Source organism: Styela clava, chromosome 10, assembly GCF_964204865.1.
Source record: "Styela clava chromosome 10, kaStyClav1.hap1.2, whole genome shotgun sequence".
NCBI classification, from domain to species: Eukaryota; Metazoa; Chordata; class Ascidiacea; order Stolidobranchia; family Styelidae; genus Styela; species Styela clava.
The window spans coordinates 16,889,969-16,913,419 of NC_135259.1; the positions used below are offsets into that span (position 1 = coordinate 16,889,969).

At 33.6% G+C, this 23,451-nt stretch overlaps 1 protein-coding gene across 1 annotated transcript; it reads left to right on the top strand.

Annotated features, from left to right (window-relative positions):
• The first annotated feature begins 4,896 nt into the window (after positions 1–4,896).
• Positions 4,897–21,905, top strand: LOC120338346 (frizzled-4-like). Its single transcript, XM_039406330.2, has 10 exons — positions 4,897–5,848; positions 6,143–6,335; positions 6,704–6,880; positions 7,457–7,592; positions 8,419–8,530; positions 13,540–13,646; positions 14,201–14,349; positions 19,212–19,349; positions 19,558–19,640; positions 20,560–21,905. The coding sequence occupies exons 1-10, from the start codon at positions 5,515–5,517 to the stop codon at positions 20,943–20,945; spliced, it is 1,815 nt and encodes a 604-aa protein (XP_039262264.2). The 5' UTR covers positions 4,897–5,514; the 3' UTR covers positions 20,946–21,905.
• Positions 21,906–23,451: the final 1,546 nt, after the last annotated feature.

Here is a 23,451-nt window from a genome sequence, read left to right on the forward strand (position 1 = left end):
TAGTCAATGTCTGCCACAGCGTCCATATTCATGCAGTTTGCTAGAGAGCTTGAGACGTTAAAAATAAACTTTATTTAAACTAAACACATAAAGGAAGAAAACGCCCTTTTTGGATAAATACATTGATTTTCCAATTTTATCTAAAATAATGTCATTTTGTCAGATTGAATGTTCATTAATACACGTATTTTATTTACTAACGTCGTAAACTTAGAATCGTTTTGACAGCTGTATTGACATTCTTTTATATTGATATAACTTTATGTTTTACAGCTATTCATATTTGAGTAGCAATGACCGATTTCAAACATTCCATAATCAGTTCTTAGAATCCTGTTGTAATGTGGAAGAAAACAAGTGTGGGGACAAATATTATCAACATCAGACAGATGCTAATTGCTAACGAGGCATTATAACAGGGATCGAAATTTAGTTAGAAATTAAATTAGTAAACAAAAATATCTTAATTATAAAAGTAGGTAAAGTTGTTCAGAACATCGTGATAGGATTTTTTGTATCAGATCTAGATGACAAATAGATGCATATGATGATAAATTTGCTCTTTTTTTATCAGATTTAAGCGAATTCAGTAGAATTTGATAGAATGATTGAACAGAACAGGATGATTCAAAGCTTACAGAACAATATTTACAAAATTTTTTGATATTTATAAACAAGTACGTAGCTGAATACTGAGAAGAATGTCAAAAATTGTTTATATTTTTACGGAGATTAGCGTGCAGCAGAAAGACCTCATTCAATAGTTGAATCTTGAGTATCATTTCGGATGTTGTGCGGAGTAAATTTTTTAGGAAATATTGTTATGGCGTCAAAGCGCAATATAAGCGGTCGAAATGCAAACGGATGAACATGATTGACATAAACATTAGTATTTCTGAAGTATGCGTACCCAGATGGCGGACACCGGAACGTAGTATGTGTACCAGGTTACCAGGTACAAATACTACACGAGTCACTTGGCTAGTGCCCAAACTCTTAAATGTGATACAAGATGCTCGTGAATAAAAAAGAGATAAATTATTTCTATACATGGCAGAATTATTTACCAAACTATAATATCAAAGTTTTTATTTATCGTAATTGGAAGTTACTTCACGATTTTCTCAGACTGATTCATACCATTCGCGATATCCTAAGTTTGCTGTGATAAGATGTGTGTTATCAAATCGTCAAAAATATAATAATGTATTTTTTATCTGCTTCATATTCTACATGTGTTTTATAAATATAGAATGCTGAACGCGATAATGTCTTATGATTTAATTGAATATACTGACTCAACAATTACTACATTGTTTGGAAACTCCCTAGAAATTGCTAAATATTTTCCTTATCAGCGCAATGCTCTGACATCAGTATTTACGTAATGTGGATGTATTAAGTACTTTGGCCTATTTCCATCGAAAGCACGATAAGACAGAATATTTCGCCATTTTGCGGTACGTGAAAATTTATTCATAATATTTTTAAGTGTTGTACACAGAAACAACGTTTTTGTGAAATTACGCCCCATTTGTGGCTCTTTTTAGTCAAGTTTGGCACCGCTGGTCTCTCGACACTGTGAGCTTGTCAGAGAGTTCTATAAATCAAACATGACTGTCTCGGTTATTTCAGAATGGTCTGGTCGTTTTTTTACTGTTAGAATATAGTTAAATTACACATTAATGAACAGTGTATGTGGGAGAAGAATGTCGTTTAATGATATCAGATTAGTTTCAGCCGGAATTTGAGATTATAAAATTATTGTTTGTTGATAATACATTTTGAACCAATATTTGAGATGTGAAATAACAAATTGTTTGCTTGAATTAAAAACTTTATATTTTGTCAGCGCTTCCTTGGTGTCATGTTGGGCCACATGGGGAGTATTATACATATATTCCGACAGTTTGAGATGTACGCTTCGTGATGAAATCGTAGTTAAATATTCGAACATTTATTTAATATTTTCACAAAACGAAAGCATAGTTACCTCGGAATCTTAATCACCAAAGCTACCATTCCGGATACAGCAAAAATAGCCAGACTTTGACTCCATACGTTGAATAAGAGGGCGATCATTTGCCTTTATCAATTCGTGGCGTGAATGCAACATTTCAGAAACAAAAATAATTTTCATATTTTATTTTTATTTATTATTGCTATTATTAAATTATTACTTCTCACAAAATAATTTACATACAACTAATAAATTGAAATTCTCTGTAACTATACCAAAATTTGACGCGTCCCCAAAGCGATATTTTCACACCGGGAGAGCACACGTAACTTGATATCCAGAATACACCTACGGCGGGGTTATTCGTGCTGTTGTATCAAAACCCCGAAGCCCATGAAAGAAAAATAGAAAAATTTCATAGGCAAAGAATGCTTAAAATAATTACAACAATGCGATCACAACAATTTCCTTACGACGTTGCATTATTATTAATTCCTATATTTTCATGATACTCCATTCGCGACCTAAAAAAAACGCCAAGGAATTTTTAAATTCATATGGACAAGACTACTTTTGCATTTTCTACCTAGTGGAGTTTATCATTTTTATTTTTTATCGTGAGAAATTATGACTTCTAAAACTATAGCCAATAATCTATATGCAAATCAGTAATGAAACATTGTGCATGACTGGAATGCTAGAGGAACAAATTCAAAATTTAATTCATAATGCATCGTTGGTAACTTGTTATTTTGCTTTGACCGTGATTTCCATTTTCAGTATTTTGGTTTACAGTAAAAATAGACCACAACGTCGAAGGAAATATTTGCTCAAAACACTGCTCTATATATACAGATTTGGAAGGTACGTTCTCGACTTGTCACTCACAAGCGTAAATGCGACTTAAATTTTTCGCTTTGTTGAACATGGAATTTGAAAAATAAATACCAGAAGCTTCTGGGTTGAACACGATTTGTCGAATTTGCTGAGCGTTGTATTGGATATGCGGTCAAGCGATGAACTGAACTTTAAAAATGAGATTACCCAATCACTATATTAGTAAACTTTGTAAACTATTTCGGATTTATACTGTGAACGTATTGGTTTGAATGTAATTCATATTTCTACGGAAACACTTTTAATTTTTACAAAAAACCGATGTGGAAAATTTAAATTCTGAATGGAATGGTTAAACCATTTATTGTCAACTTCCAACAAATTATTCTTGAAAACCTTTGTTTGATCTCCAAGATCCTTCGGTAACTTTCACTGAACCATTTTCATCTTTTGATTGTTGAACATGGTGTTTGAATTTAACCATATCATATCGTTACCATAACCGTATCGTTAGTACATACGCATATTCATACCATGATCTCATTATTTAAATCAACAGTTTCAGTTTCAAACAGTATAATGAGGGAATACATAGAATTTAATGACAATAAAATACGAGGTAATATATTGAGAATTTATTACATTGGCATGGCATGATTATAAAATTATTTTGTCTGGCCTAAAACAAACGCTAAAAAAATCTTCAGCGCGCTCTTTTCCATTATTGAACGAACATATGTGATTTTGTTTGAAAAACCAGCCATATTATTATTAAGAACAATGTTGATCAAACAAGCTATTTGATATGATATCACTTAAAACTGATTCATTTGTTTTCAAATTTATGACATATTTTGGTATTCTATTCACGTACTGACATTCAATAAAACTCCCAACTCTAATTGTTGAAATCATTTTGTAGATAAACTGCTTTGTAGTTTTTATTTATACCAGAAAGCAATGTTGGATGGAGCTTGCAGTCGATATTGAGATGAATATGAATTTACTAACTATATACGTATGAGCCCTGTATTGTGGAAGCTATCAAATAGCGATAGCGGCCTGATATTTATTCGTATTTATATCTCAATATAAATCCATGATTCAAAAGTGATGCGAAAATTCCGAATAACATTTTCTTATCCAAACTATTATGTTCGTTCATTGACTTTATTTCGACATATCCTCTCATCTTAGTAATGTCATACCCCGCTGTATCACAGCAGGGTCCCGCTATTGTGTGATAGTTTGTTCGGCCTGGTTTCGCCACGATAAAACAGCAGAATGCTAATTCAATTCTGTTACCAATACTGTCTGTTCTGTGTCGCAGCAGGAATAGCTGGATAGATTTATTACACCACAAAATTATATTAACAATTGGTACAGTCGGCACTGGTTTGCGAGCAAATTGCAGTGATGTATAAGAATCATGCAATGATAATAAGGTAATTTTTGAAATAGGAAAATAAAATATCCAACAGTGGACAAAGTTAATAATGCCAGGTTTATGTTATTTTGTCGGTAAGTATTCTAACAATTGGTACAGTCGGCACTGGTTTGCGAGCAAATTGCAGTGATGTATAAAAATCATGCAATGATAATAAGGTAATTTTTGAAATAAGTAAATAAAATATCCAACAGGGCACAAAGTTAATAATGCCAGGTTTATATTATTTTGTCGGTAGATATTCTAAAATATTTCGTTTTTATGTAAAAACGTTTTTCAATAAACGAGCTGATAAACATAAAATTCCATCATTTTATGAGTATCAAAGCTTTTTAAACGATTTGGACCTTCGAGAATTACGAATAAATTTATATAATTATTTTACTAACAAAATCGAATTCAGATACCAGAATTTAAAATCTATAAAATCACCCTTATAAATACTTTAAAATACTAATTGCATTGATTTTAAATTTTTCATATTTTGCACTAAGATAAATTATTTCATAAACACTTAGTTTCCCAACCAAAAATCACAAGTTTGAAAGTACCCCAATTTTTCTAGTTATGCTCGAGTGGAGGCTTTTATATATATTTTCTATGATTCGGATGAGTGGGAAGTTGAGCTATATAGTATTATATTAATAATTTTAATATTTAATTGGTCTTCATTTACTTCGAACTAATGAAGTCACTGAAAAGACAAGTGCGAAGAAAATATTTTTGACGTTCATTTCATTTAATTTGCAATTGGTTTGAAATTGGTCAGTTTAGTTGCGGATCGGTGACTTTTCATTGATGTGTTTTCATCATTTTTTCTACCTCATCAGATGGAACATATTGCGTTCACCTTAAACTATTTTTGCAGACAGAAGACCGCATTATTTCAACAATTTAACCTATTTTATTTTGTATTTTCATATGAAGTTATTAATCCGTAGACGTAGTCAAAAAACAAATAAACGAACGACTCATCGTAGTCTAGATTAGTGTACTTGAGAGCTTCGAAAACCATCGCAAGGGCGCTTGTACGACTCTTAAAAAATCAGGCCAACTACAATAGAATCTTGAGTGTTGATTTTCAAAAACATCAACCACTTTAGCTCTCTGAAAACATTTAAATTGGAAAAAAAAAATACGACAATACTTCACTTCGATGAATTAATATGAAAAATACATTGTCGGCTGACAACACCTAGCAGTTTTGTTCATTTTTGACCAAAAATCAGTATTTCTGCGTCTTCAATTAGCTCACAAAAGTCAAAAGTCAATGATGAATGTGGTCAGTTCCACTTTGATAACTACATTTTTAATAGAATTCACGGCTTCATCTGCTGTGAGATTGGAATTACCAAAAGACAAAACACCTGGGCTATTTGCAGACGAAGGCGAATGTCAGAGAATAGACATCGATCAATGTAAAGGCCTCGGATATAATATGACTCGAATGCCAAATCGGTTTGGTCACGAAAGACAGATGGAAGCCAAAATGCATTTAGAGCAATTTTCTCCGTTGATCCAATACGAATGTTCCAAGAATCTTCTTATTTTTCTATGTTCTGTCCATGTTCCTTTGTGCGACTCAAGAAGCGAATATGCCATTGGTAAGTTAAATTTTTTTTTCTGAAAATATCAAAGTATTATCGTTCAGAAAAAAAGATTATTTTAGTGATAAAAAGCCTATGTGACTTGCCACCTATCGCCACTTTCGGCAATATCAAAATAGTATAGTTAAAAGCAAAAATGCTACCAGTACTTCCTCCGAACATACATAAACAGCACGCCCGCAATTTATCTTTTTTGCCAGTTCCAAATGTCAATTTTAGTGCCAATTTTATTATAATGAAGTAGACTTGGTTCGAACATTCAATCAGAATTATAAAATATTTTTTACACAGGGCCTTGTGAACTTATGTGTCGTTCCGTGATGGATGATTGCTCACAGATTATCAATTCGTTTGGGTATGAATGGCCCGCATTTTTCAACTGTTCTGATTTTCCGAAAGAAAACACGCCTGAAATGATGTGCATGCCCGGCGATTTGCCGACTGAGCCTCCCACAGTCATTGCAGAAGATAAAATACATTGCAAGTAAGAAGATTTGATAGTTATAAACGAAAACATAGGAATGGAAACATAAAAATACATTCTCAGTTTATACATTTCTGGTTTAATTTAAGAGTTGATATTTTTGTTCATGTTGTCTTATGTGTACCAAGGTCCAATTTAAATCGTTTCTGTGTGAGAGGCCATAACAATAAATATTCTCCTATGCTGCTCTCAGAGCCGATCAAACATTGGCTTCATCGGGTATTGTTCAAAGTCGATAATTCATAGCGGCCTTTTCAAATTGTTGTTTTGTTTGCATCTTTCATCCTGCTTCCAAGGCAAAGTAGTATAAAATGCATGATTTCTATAGATAATATGCATCATAATTACGAACATGTTGTTATTTTCAGTTACCCAGAGATACGTGTTGATGACCGATGCGCATGGAAGTGTGGTTACAATCAAGGTGTTTTTTCTCCTGATGATAAAGATTTCGCCGATGTATGGATGTCAGTTTGGGCAGGACTTTGTTTCCTCAACACCATCTTTACAGTTCTGACTTTCATGATCGATTCAAGACGATTCAGGTAAATCAAACTATAATATGCTATATTATTGTGCTTGAGGCTTGTACTATATTTTTGTTATTGGGGTATATAACTTATAATTATATTAGCTTTAATTAGAGAGTTGCCCACCTGCACACACATAGGAATTAGAAAGTAATATCATACTGCCTCAGGAGACTTCAACTACTGAAAAAATCAAAATCATGTTGCCAGATAAAATTGCATAACTTAAATGGAGAGATGGAAAAAATATATATAAGATGGCCCAATGATTTGTTTTCGTACCTTGAAATTTATTTTAAATGTCTCTCGTTGACCCATTTACATGTAGAACGTAAATGGGACCAGTTAAAATCGTTCGCAAATCCTTATATGTGAATGCATCAATTTATTGCTTATTATTTCCTGAAAATCTAGGATTACAAAGTGTCTTATTGGTATTTTTTATTTCATTTTTTTTTTCTTGCTTCATTTCTTCATTTTATTTCTTTGTTTCATAACGAAATTGATACAATAAAATTGGACAAAATGTCCTCAATATTTTTCATATATATTCCAGGGTGAAATATTTACTTTTTTCCCCTTCATTTTCAGATATCCAGAAAGACCAATAATATTTCTCAGTATATGCTACAGTTTCTACAGTATTGCCTATATTATACGACTGGTAGTTGGAAGAGAAATTATTTCATGCGCAAAAAGTCCTGATGGTGATATGTACGTTATACAGGTGAATTTGAACGATAAAGCATTTTCATTGTATTGTAGTATTATATCATGAATACCGAAGCAAAAACTAATTGACATCGTAGTATATAAATTTCGAATTCAATCTATAATTCGCCAACCGTTCACAGATGTATACTACTCCACTGTTGATTTATTAATTCGTCAAAATGAAAATATTTATTGCACGTTTGAAAAGTCAGCGGATAGATGACTTCTTCCACATATCTTTGTGTGGGGAAAACCGTTTCATGTAACAATATTTACATTTTAAATATTACATTTGTAAAAACCATAACTGTTGCTCTTGTTCACTGAATTTCGGATAGGAACACTCTATTCCGGAAGCAAAAATTACTATAATTTCGATGATAATTTGCATTTGGATATATTAGTGATTTTCGACATTTTTGGTGGAACCAAAAGAAACATTTCATAGCCTCCAATAACCCCTGCGCAATACTTTTATGCTTTTTTGTTTTTTTTATCTAATTTACGATTTTTAAAAATCCATTCATACTTGCAACAACGTATAAAACATTTTATAAACAAACTATAAATATATATAAAACCAAACCCAATAGTGGCAAAACAAAATGATCTTTAAGGTGTAGCAAGTTTAATCGTGACAAATCTATTCGAATATATTTAAACAGTATAGACCACATATAGTAACATAGACTCTTGGATCTGATTGTAAACTCGCGGAATCCCTGAACTAAACTGGCGGAACACTAATGTGCCGCGGAAACTCGGTTAAAAAACACTGCTCTATACATTTGATACATCAACACCTAACACATACCATTATATACCATTGTTTTTCGCAGGAGGGTCTCGCCAACACCGGCTGTGCTATCGTGTTTCTGCTACTGTATTTCTTTGGAATGGCAAGTTCATTGTGGTGGGTGATCCTAACAATGACCTGGTTTCTGGCAGCAGGTAAGCAATATTCAACTATTCATGGCTTGCATCCAATGTTTATTTTTGTTTCTTGTCCGGAATCGAACAGGTGAACAGATAAATAAAAGTACGAACATGAGGCCGAGTATTTCCCACAACCAAATTGGTGAACAAATTAGACCGAGCTTTACTTAAATGCGATTATATTAATTTCAGATTCGTCAAAATTCAAAATTAATTCCATTCGATAAAATGTGAGGGGTCAAGTTAGTATTTGGGTAATTGATATTTTTGTAACAAGTGGGTACAGAGTCCCATAAAAAGTGAGATTTGCAACAATAGGTGAATATGAGACAAATTCAAAAAGTACGTACACCATTTACCAATGATGGATCTGTAGTAAGGTATATCGAAAACACGCAGAAAAACTGCCTGTCATATTCTTGTTTAAATGAAACACTAGGATTATGAACGTAAAACTGCATTTACGTCTATTCGTCTTGTAAAGAAATAAAGAGATAAGATAATAGGAGAGGTAGGGGCGAATATTACAAAATGTTTCTTCGCGTTTCCGTGCGTTTGGTTGAAATACGGCATTAGTAACTGGTATTAGCTTTTTGTCAACAATTGACATTACTGCAGCCTACAGTATATTAGTTTAACCCAAAAATCTAACCAGGCATATCCGTGTTTAATTGACCGTATGATCACACACAGACCGATTGCCGCCAATGCATACAAAGATTTTTTTCTGTGAATAGGCTGTGAATGTTTTAATTTTACTAACATTTATCGATATTTATGATAATTAAATTTAATAATGCATTTGAGAAATAAAGAAAAGCACGCTGATCATGAAGGTATTACAAAACGCTTTGTTGACTCAGTGGATGTATAGTTGTTTTTATATTATCATATTTATATCATTATCTCCAATATTATTCTAACAAAATTATGTGCCCGTTACGTCAGTGACTGATGTTGTGCGCACCGTCCTAAGCGTTACTATTGGATATATCGCTTGCAATTTATAACTTCCGCCGCCGTCCAAGTCTGTTCATGGAACACTAACTAATCATTCAAATACCCGACCTGGGTTGGCGTTCTCATTGACTTTCTTATCCCCGAAATGAATATGGAAGTACTATATTACTAAGTGCGTGGAGAAGAAGCAGCTCTAAATATTCGTTCATCAACTTCTGTGTGGGAGCAAAGACGCCATTTTAATACTAGTAAGAGCCATATATTTGTATTTATTTAATTTACTATTTTCCAATAGCAATTTTGATCATGTATAGAATACTAGATGTGTGTATAAAAACATATATACTTCTGCGGTTCAAGCCTATTTCAAGTTACACATAACATATTCATAATAAAGGTATATGCAGACCCCTTTACTTTAAACGCGATAAACTGGTGCTATGAAATGCCAGTATATTTTGATGATTTCAGTTAACGCGTACTTTATAACAATCTCTACTAAAAGCTTTCAATGGACTGTAATTGAATATTTATCTCATTCCTTGATGTTGTAAATTGTGATAGATTTGATAGGCTTGTCCCTAAACAGATTCCTGACATTTATCGCCGACGTTCGGAAATCGCGCAGTGAGAGGATTAATAGTATGACTTAGCAAACTAACAGACATTTTTCAGATTGTAAATTTCAATTCTTTCAGTTAGCGAAACACTGAATTTAAAGATTTCAGTGTTTGACCCATACCCCAAATTTGTTTCTGTGACCCCAGATTGCCACGCACGATGGTTACATATGGACTCACGTTGGATTAACTTGATACGGATGATTGTAATGACTTGATTTTGATTTAGACCGCCAAAGTTGTGATATTGGGTGAAAATTTAGGTACTCCCAAAGTTTGTGAACCAAGATGGCGGACACTGGAATGTAGTATGTGTACCAGGTTAGAGTTAGGTCATAATTTCAGGTACAAATACTACAGGTGTGACTTGGCTAGTCCCCGAATTCGTAATAGAACTAAAATAAGGGAAATTGGAATGAAATTATGGCCGAACCCCAACCTGGTACACATACTACGTTCCGGTGTTCACCATTTTGGTTCACATACCTCGGGAGTACCAAAACTTATTTTGGAGCATTTGTTTGTGGTAAATTATGCAGATTAGGTGAAGCTTTCTCAAGAAATACAGGAATTTTGGAAAGTTCATGGACTGATGCTTTTGTTGTTAATATTGGATAGTTCCGCTAAATCCTAGTATTCAGATAAATATTCCATATTCGACAATACCTATTATAGATAGAAGAGTCAAACATTTGCATTTAGTTTCTGAAAATCTTTGACTTTCCAAACAAAATAAGTCCTCGAAAATTTTTTTTGAGCATTTATGAGGTGTGGGTTCTGTTCGACACTAACTGGTGAGCGGTGACACAACATCCTTTTAAAATTAGATTTTTGTTTACTCATCAATTTGCAGCAAACTTGAAAATGTTAGAAAGAAAAATGAAGTAAAGTTACTTCAGTTTCGTTTTTATTTAAATGGTTCGAGCAATGCCAATGATTTTTTGAGCGATTTATCGTTTGTCGTTATTCCCCCATCCCTCATGATAACAATATTTACTATCCAATATAAGAGGCGCCATGTGAGACAATGTATAGACATTATAAATCAATCTGATAATTTTATTGTGAACAATCTTCACTCAGGTACTATTGTTGTGGTCGCATATCACCACAACCCTAGGTACATGCTCAATAATCGATATTACTAATTTCTTCATCGCGTGATTGGTGTTTACTGTAAATGGAATCGATTTAAAAGCACTGACAGTCCTGTGGTAGAAAAACGTTATCTGTGTCATTGAATTTGATCGAAAGAGCGTTTTATTGCATCTTTGTTTTGTATTATACGACTACGACCGTATGCATTCCCTTCCCCGCTAGAAAAATACAAAATTCATTTTTTTATATACGTAACGCGTAAAATGGAGATTCATTTTGTTGTGTTATGTTTTGTTAAGTATCGCTAACGAATATGGAAACTTGGTAATAACATATATAGCTGATGTAACGTTACTAAACCTATTTCATATGAATAGCCTGATGTAGTCATCCAGACAGCCAACCTTTGATTTCTTTAGTTCCCGAGCACTCAGTGATAAGAGTCATGTAATATAGAAGTTATGAAAATTCACTTGCTCGATGAAAGAGTGAGTGTTGTATTGTAGAATTGATTTCGAAGGGAAAGCGATGAGACCTTTACTAGAGGTAAAATCGGGCCCAAAAATTCCAGCCCGGCCCGACCCAGGCCTGTGGGTATTAAACCCGATCCGACCCGACCCGAGCCCGACTTATTAACTGGATTTGCATTCCCGAGTCAGAAGCAAACCCTAAATTTTATTTAGGATTTCTTTGAATTGTCATTCCAAGGGTTTAGTACAGTATGTGTAGTGTTGATGAGGCAAATTCTGTTTTTTCGGACCACCGTCTCTCGTGGCCAAAACAAGATCGAAATGTCTCATTTAGAAAAAAAAAAGTCAGCGATAGAGAAGCCCGACCCGAACGTAATAATTAACATTTCGGTCCCGACCCGCTCGAATTTCGAGCCGGGTCGGGCTCGGGCTTAGCTCTAACCTTTACTTATTGAAAAAATGCTCTTTTGCTTAAATTAATTCATATTTACGCACGGGAAAACCGCGAAATTGTGAAGCATTTTGACTGATACTGACAAGTTTCCACTTAACCTTTCCTCGGAGATTTCCGGTGTTGCAAAACGTATGAATTTATGTTTTATTTTGATCTTTAAAAGTTTAGCGTTTATTTTGTAATTATTGCACAAAAATATAGTAAATGATGGATACTATATTCGACAAATTATCAGATATTATCGTTTCAAAAACCAAACTATTGGTTGAATAACTTGCACAGTTTCTGTAAATTAAGTTGAGATTAAACTGTAATTTCCTACTTTTAGCAATACCTTGTTATCATGCTTTGCATACTTTTATAAAAATACAATTGTATTGAAATTACCTCTCTTGAAACAAGATATTAATGTAGATACAAGATATTAGAAAATTGATTGATGTTTAGGGCCATATAGATACTTTGCAAATTTTTATTCTTCATCAAATTAACAAACTGCTTGTATAGACAAGTTACAAATATGAGGTATCAGCTGAAAATTGTGCGCTTTTCTCCTGACTTTCTCGCTATTAATTATAGAATTAAAACCTATGTTATTTACGACCCCAAGTCAATCTCAATACACGCTTCAAGGATTTTCACTTTGCAGTCAAAACTTACAGAATTATTAATACCACTCAATTTAAAACTGCTCTTGAACGTCCGCGCTTGTTCATTCCTTACACACAATGATTTATGATACATGAGTATGAGTTTGATGCGATTCACCAAGGACGGGCCAATCTTATGATCGGGATACTCTTCGACCGTCAAAGACGACAGTGGGTTGTCATACACTTCGCGAAGTGAGATTAATCATGTACTAATGGATGTAATGGACCTGTGATGACATTATTAGTCTGGATTTGTTCAGCGGCGACGATGAAAGATGCTAAGTCTATAGGTTCTGCCAATTAAATTAGGTCAAATCAAGAACAAGGTAGTTTTTACTGATAAATTAATAATTAAAATAATTACGCCAAGATGGACCAGCCAGGCTAAAAAAACGGGGGTGATGTGATACGCTAAACTTTTAAGTTCACTATATTTTAACGGCACAGAATACAAACGGGCGACTTTACTCAATGAATATTTATTTATTGGTATCCATTAACATATTAACAAAGCAGAATTAGAGGTGGGCTCACTTTGAACAAACATATCAGGTCCAGTCCAAAAGTGCAAGCGATCGGAAAATTTCAAATCTGGCATGTGATGTGATATATACACGAAAAACTCGTTATAAAATGATTTTGTCTAATATTTCAAAGTCTATTCTGAATTTTGCCAACCTAGACTTCAAAATCCAAGCCCAATTTAGAACTGTGAAACTGTGTATTTTATATATATATATATATAATAATACATACACGTTCTTTTCAGGAATGAAATGGTCTCATGAAGCAATAGAGATGCATAGTTCTTACTACCACTTGGTGGCGTGGTCCATACCAGCAGTTAAAACGATCATAATCCTGGTAATGCGACAGGTATGTTTTTATATTTCATCCTTGTAGCGTCAAGAATAATAATCGTATATAAACAAACATTTATGGCGTAGCGATTGCGTTCATCTCACATTATTCCCTATATGGAAAACCTCTTCGATTTTTGCTTATCTGCCTACGAGAGGTTTTGCGGATATTAATAGAGTTCTCTGGCATAAAGAATCACAATAACTAAATTGTTATTATGTGGGTTGACATCTTACAACGGGCAACAAAATTGATGCTGTGTCTAACTTGAACTTTCACCAATTTATCCAATATATTCCAAAATGCCCAAAACATGAAATATTAAATCAAAATAGTTACCAAAAGATTGATTTGTGTAGAAATATCTTCCTTGGCGATAAGCTATATACAAAACTTCTATAATTTTCAAACTCAAATATTTCAAAAATAATATCTAATAATAATTTAAATATATAAATATCTTGTATAAATAATAAATAGATATATAAGAGTCAGAGTGTTGCCAACAGTTTGAAAATATTGCGTCAGCGATATAATTACGTCAAATCAAAGTAAAATTTACATTCCAGGTTGACGGAGATGAACTCACGGGACTCTGCTACGTTGGGAACCAGAATACAGATGCATTGACGGGTTTTGTGCTTGCTCCCTTGTTCACGTATCTGGTTATTGGCACTTCGTTTCTTCTGGCAGGATTCGTCAGTCTTTTCCGAATAAAGTAAGTATAGATAAAAAAAAAAATTGGTTTCTACACTTTGACCTATATAAGATCCTCACATTTATACGACTTAAAATTATTTAAAGGCGACTCACGGCTCTTGAGTCTTCATATTTATAGACCGACCGTAGATCATGATTGTCAATATCATCAGCGAATAGATTCATCAGTAATGTGGATTGATTTGCAGTCAGAAAACATGAGAAATGAGTTGTTGAGCTTAAAGTTCGGGGTAGAATGTACAGTGTTTGTATCAACGTTCACATAGGCAGCTAAATACTCGATCTATTATTCTTGAGAAATTTTTTAATCTGAGTTGACATACAACTATCTTTCTTATACTGAAATTAAACTAAGCTTAGCTATATATAGATGCTGTCACGCTACAATCAAACAGTAATGTTTGACGTCAATATTTTTTTTATAAAATTTTGGATTTTGCTGATTGTCATGTAGCATGCAAAGAGGGCTCCGTAATGTCTAGCCAAACGAACGTCACAAACGACATCTCCATCGTCAGAGACGTGTTGTGGCCGAAATTCAAGGTCAATAGCTAAAAATTTGGGTTTAACGCTGAATACCATTATAATGTGTCGCCAAAAGTATAGAGTTTGATGGGTTGGGCAAGGTTGAATCCGGAACATGGTCTCGCTTACGTACTTGTAGGGATATTTGCTAGTAACGTAAGCTATGAATTAAGTGCCTTCGTATTTTACTAGACACTTGAATGTGATTGCGTTCAACCTGCACAAAATGTTTTGTTTGTAAATATGAAACAACAAAATAATGGCAGTATGAATAATAGCCGTTAGTAATGTTTTGAATGTTGAATATTAATAATATTATTTCAAATATATATTATTCAAACTTTAGTTTATTTTCCTAAATTTTTACTTATACCTCGTTGATACATCCTCAAATGAAAAGTGCTCTTTCCTTTAAATGTGAAGTTGCAAACAACCAATGTCGTGCTGCTAAAAAACCGAAAAATAAAAATAAAATAAAAAAGGACGATGACAATCAACATTTTTAATAGGTTCGATTTAATACTGTCTAAAAAAGCCAGTGCCCTCAAACGAATTAAAACTGCTGCCTGAGCCTGAACGATCGTATCATTAATAGCTCTTGGCTCTGACAACACTATATGCAGTGCGATAGGAACCCGCTCTTCTACCCCGATTTTACATTTGTGTGAACTGGATTTCTGTGTAACTGACATGGTTTGCCTTGTTTTTACAGCAAATTGAAGTACTAATATGCAGAGATAATATCAAAACCAAATCTATCATTTCAGATGATATTTGAATGTAATGACAATTTATTTGTAGAATTTATAAAAAAGACTCATTCAGTTTCATAGCGTGCCTAACTATATCTGAGAATTTTACCATTTCACGCACCAAATAGTTGACCCGAGAAAAAAATAAAATAAACTCCGTGATTCAAGAGAAAATGACCAATTGACCATTCATAAGTACTTGTTGCTGTGTGCCAAAACGATCCTTTGAATCACCGACCATACTGACGAAAACGTATAATAGTGAACGCAGAAATAAAAATTGGTAAATGGCTCCAAAACTCAGGATATTGAGGGATTGGATATTATAAAAACTTTTATGGGTTCTATACAAGATATGAGAAGACTCTAATCCCACAAAAAATTTACGAGAATTAAGCAGTAAGCATTTAATTGACCCATTTTCTACGTATTTTAAGATATTTTTGAGTTACTTGAGGTTATAAAACAGGTGTTTGAACAAAGGTCGAAAGATTATGGTATGGTTTCATAGTTTTGATCATCGTAGCCAATTTTCTTGCTCGCCCATCAGTACTACTTCGCACAGAAAATTAAAATAATACACTGAAAACCCGCTCAAACACGCACAACTTATGTAAAAAGTTATAAAAGTGTAAAAAGTTACTCTAGTATTGTATAATAATACCATTTCGATATTTATGTGTTGATGGCATTTATTAAAAAATGAATATAAAATCTTTGGTCTCAAACAACTGATTCGCAGCAAACAGCATATTATGAAAACTAGTCAGTTTATTGAAATTCAACCTAGGAATTTGGAACTTCAGAACAAATCAGTGTTTTCCTATTTATGTTAATTTATGAGTAAAATTACCTTTCATAGCAAATACATTTCTACATTACGTCCCACGTTTTAAAGTTTATCGTAGGGCACGGAAGGTTAGTTTCTATGCTTTATGGTAGAAGCCTGTTTAGTAAACATTGTATATCATGGTTTTCTTCCCCCACGGAAACAGATGGTGTAATTCATCTTTTCCGGGCTATTTCATTTGAAATAAATTTGGGCGCAAATTTTTGTCAGCAAACATTTTCGTCAAAAAGTAGATGAAATAGTACGGGTTCATTTGTCTTGAATAATAGCGAGAAGCAAAACTTTGGGAAATGTTTTGAAATGTTTTAAAATTTATTGTGTAATTTTTAATAACTAGTTTTCTGTTTTTACCTGTTTGTTTGAATCAATAGATACTGCTATGGTTTATGGTGTGATTTACAACAAATTTTTTCAGTTAAAATCAGTTAATATAGATAACATGGATATTTTAAACGAACATTATCACGTAATATTGCGACTAATACCGACACGGATGAAGTAGGGTTGAAGTATGTGGGAGAATGATTGATTTAGAATTATAATGTTAAAAAAACGTGGCAAATTCACCCAAATTCATGAGTCAATCACACTAATTATCGTTGAATTTCTAAACTACCATTTCTCAATTCTAAGCTCATAATCTCGAAAGTAGTCGTGGAATACAATTCAATCATTGGCGTATACACGTAAAGACAAGGTGGTCATTAAATACTAAAAAAAATAAAACGAAGTTCATATTTCATAAAATTGACAACAAAATGATTAGCTCTCAAATACTAGTGGTTGTGGTTGAAAGTTGGTATGTCCAGTAACATATATGAAAACCTATAGGCCTGTTACAGATTCCACAATGCTGCGATTTCAGTTTACATCTCTATTAAACTCGTCAATTTTTGTTTTAAGTATTTTATCTCATCCGTAATAGTTGTGGTTCAGTGAATACCTCTAAACATATCGTCTTATATTCACTGTCTCAGTCGTACCGCATGTCATCAATACAAATAAGTAAATCACTGCATCATTTTTTTGAGAAAATAGGAGTTTTGATACTTTGCATGGATTATATAAATATATATGAAAGTAAAATGTATATTTATAAAAATAAATAGTTGAAACTAGTACAGAACAAAATCAAATTAGTTGCAATTTAAATCAATCGTATTATTTCATTGAGACAAATCTTAAAAATCAACATCGCAATAGTGTCATTGAAAAACATTCAGACAGATATTTAACAAACTTATATTGATATTGATATTTCACCAAACGCGATTGTTGATGGAAAGAGCGGCAGGTAGTTTGTCAAACAGGTCATAGCTGTTCCACGACTTTGAATCATTTCAAGACTCGAATCGGAGTACTAAGCTAAACTCTAGCTATATGGTACCGAGAAACAGAAATTAGATATCGCATGACATGAGCTTTGAGGAAACAATACAAAGCAATTTGATAATTTTGTGCAACAGACTCATAACACAGATTTTTGTCATCGGTATTATAGAATATGCTATGTATGCTATGTTTACGGTTATTATACATATTTGAACGTGATGATATTTGAACTTGTCGCTTATGGTCGCACAGCTGGAGAAACTTCAAGCCGTGTTTTGGGCTTTCGGGCACGATTTTAACAGTAAATTATACACCGAGTATCCCGCTGTTAAGATTTGTATTTCTCACGATTTATGGCATGAAATTGTCATAATTATTCCTTTCCGTATCAGTAGGAGACCATATTCGAAAAAAGTAGCGTTGTGCGCGAGGATTGTTGACTTCTGGAGCTTTGCTTAATCTGACGTCTTTGTATGAAATTATGCTCATCACATTGTAATTCAATATATACAATATTGGGTTTATTTCAGCTAATAATTGCTAGTTTTACGCCATATAAATGGCATATGAAATACCCAAGCGAGAAAGGAAAGGTTTGGCCTGGTTTATCGAATTTCTATCGCACCAAAGGGTTTTATTAAGCTCAGCAATTGCGACAACCTTTCAGTTATTTTTATACTTCCGTGCTATCAGCGGGATGAATAATAATCTGTTTGAAAAGAGGGATTAGAGAGTCAAAAATAAATGTTGTTAGAATTATATAAAAGACGCGAATTATTGTATATGGATTGTACGGAAGCTATCACTTTTATTTTCGAGAAGTATGCTTTATTCATTCCACGGCATAATAATAAGACGACAATATTTGTGGTCGCCATGATTTCGGGATCCATGTGAGCAACACATGAAGCACGCTCGTGGTGTAACAAATTATAAGGAAGTTTATACTGAATTTGTACGAGTGCCGAAGCTTTTACGTCTGATTGAAAGCTTGATGAAAAACCCGTAATCAGTTCCTGTTAGTTATTAATTGCTTTCTTAACTGCGTTTCACGTCAAGTTTTACGTCAATCAATCTCTTATTGGGGCATTAGTAACTAAACCGCCCTTTCAATAGGTAAATTAGTTCAACATGTGATAGGTATAAATAAATACTGATAGGAAGCTAAGAATGAAATTTACGATCGGAGTGTTATACACATAAAAAAACAAATATATCATAGAGGATTTATTAACTATAACCCCATTTCAATAGGTGAAAGGTATACATATGCAGCCAAGATGTAATTTACAATTATCATACATGTAAAAAAAGCAATATGTGTATACATGTCGTTATAATTTCTTTTGCAAGTATATTTGAGTTAAAATTTAGTTTATAAGAATAGCAATTCTTTTTTAGGAAATTTATGAAACAAGAAGGAAGCAAAACGGATAAACTGGAACAGTTAATGGTGAAAATCGGTCTGTTCTCTGTATTATACACGGTGCCAGCTTCAGTAGTCATTGGATGTTATTTCTACGAACATTCACAGGGAAGGTAAACTTTGTTTAGTTTTATTTTTAGAAGACCATAGTATTATCAAAGCATAAATTTGTAAAAAAAAATTCTATCAAAAAACAAAGGTGATGCCAGGATGTAAATTTAGTTGGAGCGTAAAAGAACATTGCTGTTAAGTTCGCTTGATTCAACCTTTGGGTTTATTATTGTATCAGTAAGCAACAACAGACATATTTTTCGTTAACAGCTCTGGTGCAATAGTGATCCATCCAAATCCAGCCGTTTACATGTTGAAGATACTCATGCAATTGATCATTGGAGTTTTCACAGGTTAGTCAATGAAATTGGAATTTTGATATTATTCGAATATCACACTGATAAAATCCAAATTCCCTCTTTGAATTGCATTTTTTCGGTGCGTGATAGCTTTGGTGCTTGATTTATGAAATGTTGCCAACGAGATGGAATCAACAACTTCAAACATTTCAGTTTTAAAACTATCAATCATTGTTACAACACCTCTAAGTTACGCTTGTTATTAACTATCATTTATTAGCAAGCAGCTGCGATTATGTTTCGTCTCAGTTTTCTTATATTTTCCATACACCTACCTCAAACATGAAATTAAAGTACATTACACATCAACACTTTGGTAAATATTCCCTCTCAGACTTCGACCCAAGCAATGACCCAGAAGTTAACGTTGGATGGGACCCCACACGAGTCAAAATAAAGTTCGCCAAAAGCGTGTTATTTACACAGCAAAACCAATATAGTCATAGAAACAATTCAGACATCCGATGATTGTTGTTAGACGCGATAGTTATTCTGTCTACAGAATTTTGACCTCATTGGTTTTCATGAAATAGTCTACACTGTTTGTAGCCGGTCACAGCGTGTATAATAGACTTTGCCACAATTTGTCTAACATTTCAGGTTAGAAAAACGCCTTATTGCTGACACTTTAACAAACGTCGTTTGTTTTTACAACATGTTATAGCTGAATATTTTGCTTGTTTTGTATTAGGACGCTTGAATATTTAGAATCGTAAAAGAGATGTATAAATTAAATAATAACTGAAAATAATAATTGAAAAACAGTATTTGTTCATTTACAAAATATGTATACTAAAATCACAGAAGTCAACTTATTCCAATGAACTTTTCATTTCTTTCAGCAGCTTTTAAGTGCACCTTTAATGACTTTATTAATATTCACTTTCCTTCTCAAAACCTATTTTATTTTTAGGTTGCTGGGTGTGGTCTCGTAAGACTGTTGTTTCTTGGCAAAATTGTACTCGATCAATTCTACAATGCGCCAAACCTCATTCAAGTACGGCATACAAAAATGGCTCAGTATCTTCAAAACATTCCGGGGCAAACCCCACACAGCATAAAAAGCTTTTAACTTCGTCCAGCAGCGGCCCAGGATCGTTAACCTCAAGCGCGGGTGACTCGCCTCACCGTAAAAACAACATTACAAGTAACTATAACACGCATGATAGTTTTAATAATCGAGGAAGAAATGTTGTGCTCCAAAACCGTACACAATCGTCTCACAAACATCATAAACATGGCAATGAAATAAGTTCGTTTCCAGCTGGCTCTGGAAATGGAGGAGAAACAACTGTATGACCGCATCAAACTAATGTGAAAATGTCATTGGACATTTGACGCCAAGTTTAAGGGTGTGTGTTGAACCATGGCTTTTGTTATGAAATAGACTGAAAAATTAGGGTTAACGTTGGTGAAAAACATAAGATTCGATGTATCATTAGCGCCAACTTGCGCTGAAATAGCTGACAAATTATTGTTGATCTTCCACAAAATTCTCAAAAATTATTATCGTAAATACAATCTAAATTTTTAATATCAAATCGGATTTTAGTCAAACAGCTTGGCATGGTAAAATATAGGAATGAGTTGATTTCTGACTCAAATACAAACTCAAAATCGACTCTTTTGTAGGAACAGTAACCTGCATATTTTTATTTCATTTTTTTGATTCCTGGTAATATTTGTTCTCTTACATTTCTTGCCTTTCTATGTAAAAATTCTCTTTTTGTTATTAAACTTCACTTCTTCATCTTTTTACATTAACTATGAAATTAATTCTTCAATCTCGTTTTAGAGTATGCTATAAATTTGTTGTTGAATAACAATTTCTGGATTTTATTTGCACGTTTATTTCATTCTAGTAAACGCAATAGATTATGAAATTTCCGAATTAAGTGTAGTTGGTAGTACTGTACAATCATTGTCGTAAATAAGGTATGCCAAATAATAGTTTATTTGAATTTTCTTAACAGATTAGCAAAATGGGAAAAATGAAATGAGTAATTGTACTGTTTGGTTTCTAAATTTCTGTTAGTTTTTCAAGGACGAGCTTCTCTTCTCTAATATAGATCACAGTAGCCTAAATGGTCTCAATTTATGTGTAAGAAATATTTGTTTACTGAAAATTCATTTGTCACATATTTATTCAATAGTTTGCTTACTGATTATTTTTCCAGTGTCAGTTTTTTGGTACATTCGTTCATCGACTCATACAATTAAACTCAACAAGAATTTAAATTGCATCACTTTTATTCGTAGACATTGTTTTATCTCAGATTAGGTAAAAAAAAAATGGTAGTCTAATGTATTTGGCTGTTATTATGAGCTTATTTCTAAACAATGCCTTCTAGAAATGTTCAATTTATTTTGGCCATAGTCCGAATTTTTCAGTGAGTTTTCTATACTTCAAATTTTTTGGAAATTCTTTAAAACTACGGAATAGAGTACGTGATGTTATATATATTGTAATATAAGACAGTGGCTCCCAACCTTTCTACCCTGGCGGACCGGTAGAATTAAATTAAATGTACTCGCGGACCGGCAAAAAATTGGAATGACCGAAACAGAAAAGAATAACATAAATTTGCGTGATACAATACAATGTCGCGCACTCAATATGCATCTAGACAAAAAAAGCACTTAAAAACAGCTCACACGGAGAAAAACATATTTGCGTAATGAAATGCAGTGCTGGGCACCCATTATGCGTAAGAAAGGCACACATAAAACATCTCACATAAACAACATGTACATGCCAAATCATGTACAAACGCAATTAACTCTAGTGAGAATTTTGCTGCTGTTTAGTTTCCAATATAGGATTGCAAACGATGCCTCAAGGAAGTTTCTGCAACACGTAGCTCTGCAGCGGCGTGTAGCCAATTTCCTTGCTTCGCTTCAATTAAAGCTAGTGATGGAAATATTTTTATATATAAGTAATAAAAATATAAGTAACTCCTGGACTGTAAAGTAGAATCACAATTTGAATCAAGCCTTTTTTTCATCTGGTTTATCACATTAATAATCCCTCTGCAGTTGATCGATGCTTCAAACGAAATGAATTTACATTACAATGACAAAGTCGTCGCTAACTTGGCACCAGGCTCAAAATCCTACTTTGTCTGCTCAAGATACTGAAAAAGATCTCAGCGGCCCATGCTTTTTTGCGCGCCTCGTGACGACCTGCCATATTTTACTGGAGTATTATACTTTTCTCGACTGTTTTCGGGTTTGAACAAAGAAATATGCATAACGTTTTATTTGGATGGTCATATTAATCAGGAAAAGCATGCAGAACAGAAAAAGCACGCGTGCCAATTTTTAGGTTTCTGAATTTTGCGAGATTTGATGGAGCGCATTCACGAAGAATCGGAGCCGAAAAAGCAAAAAGTGTGATTACTCGGCGCCAAGATGTCGGGGAAGACGTCGCAATATGACGGCGGAAGAGAAATTGCGTAATAAACCAACGCAACCTCGTCTCCGGTAACGAGATCAGGGCGGAGCCGAAAAAGCGAAAAGTATGATTACTGGGCGCCAAGTTGTCACAATATGACGGCGAAAGAAAAATTGCGTAATAAACCAACGCAACCTCGCCTTGGGTACAGCAATTTAGACGGCATAAAAACAACAAAACACCGAAATTTCTCGCGGACCAGCAAAAATGCTTCGCGGACCGGCGGTTGCGAACCAATGATATAAGACATATAAGGCTGGTTATCCTACGCATGGTATAAGAAGCATGTTTTGACCCGACGTATTGCCAGTGATATTTTGCAATTTCAGCCTAAAACAATTATAGTTTGAT

Coding starts and splice junctions, on each gene's coding strand:
- LOC120338346 (XM_039406330.2), top strand. CDS start 5,515: ATGATGAATGTGGTCAGTTCCACTTTGATAACTACATTTTTAATAGAA. Junction 5,849..6,142: donor AAGAAGCGAATATGCCATTG/GTAAGTTAAATT, acceptor TTTTTTACACAG/GGCCTTGTGAACTTATGTGT. Junction 8,531..13,539: donor GACCTGGTTTCTGGCAGCAG/GTAAGCAATATT, acceptor CGTTCTTTTCAG/GAATGAAATGGTCTCATGAA.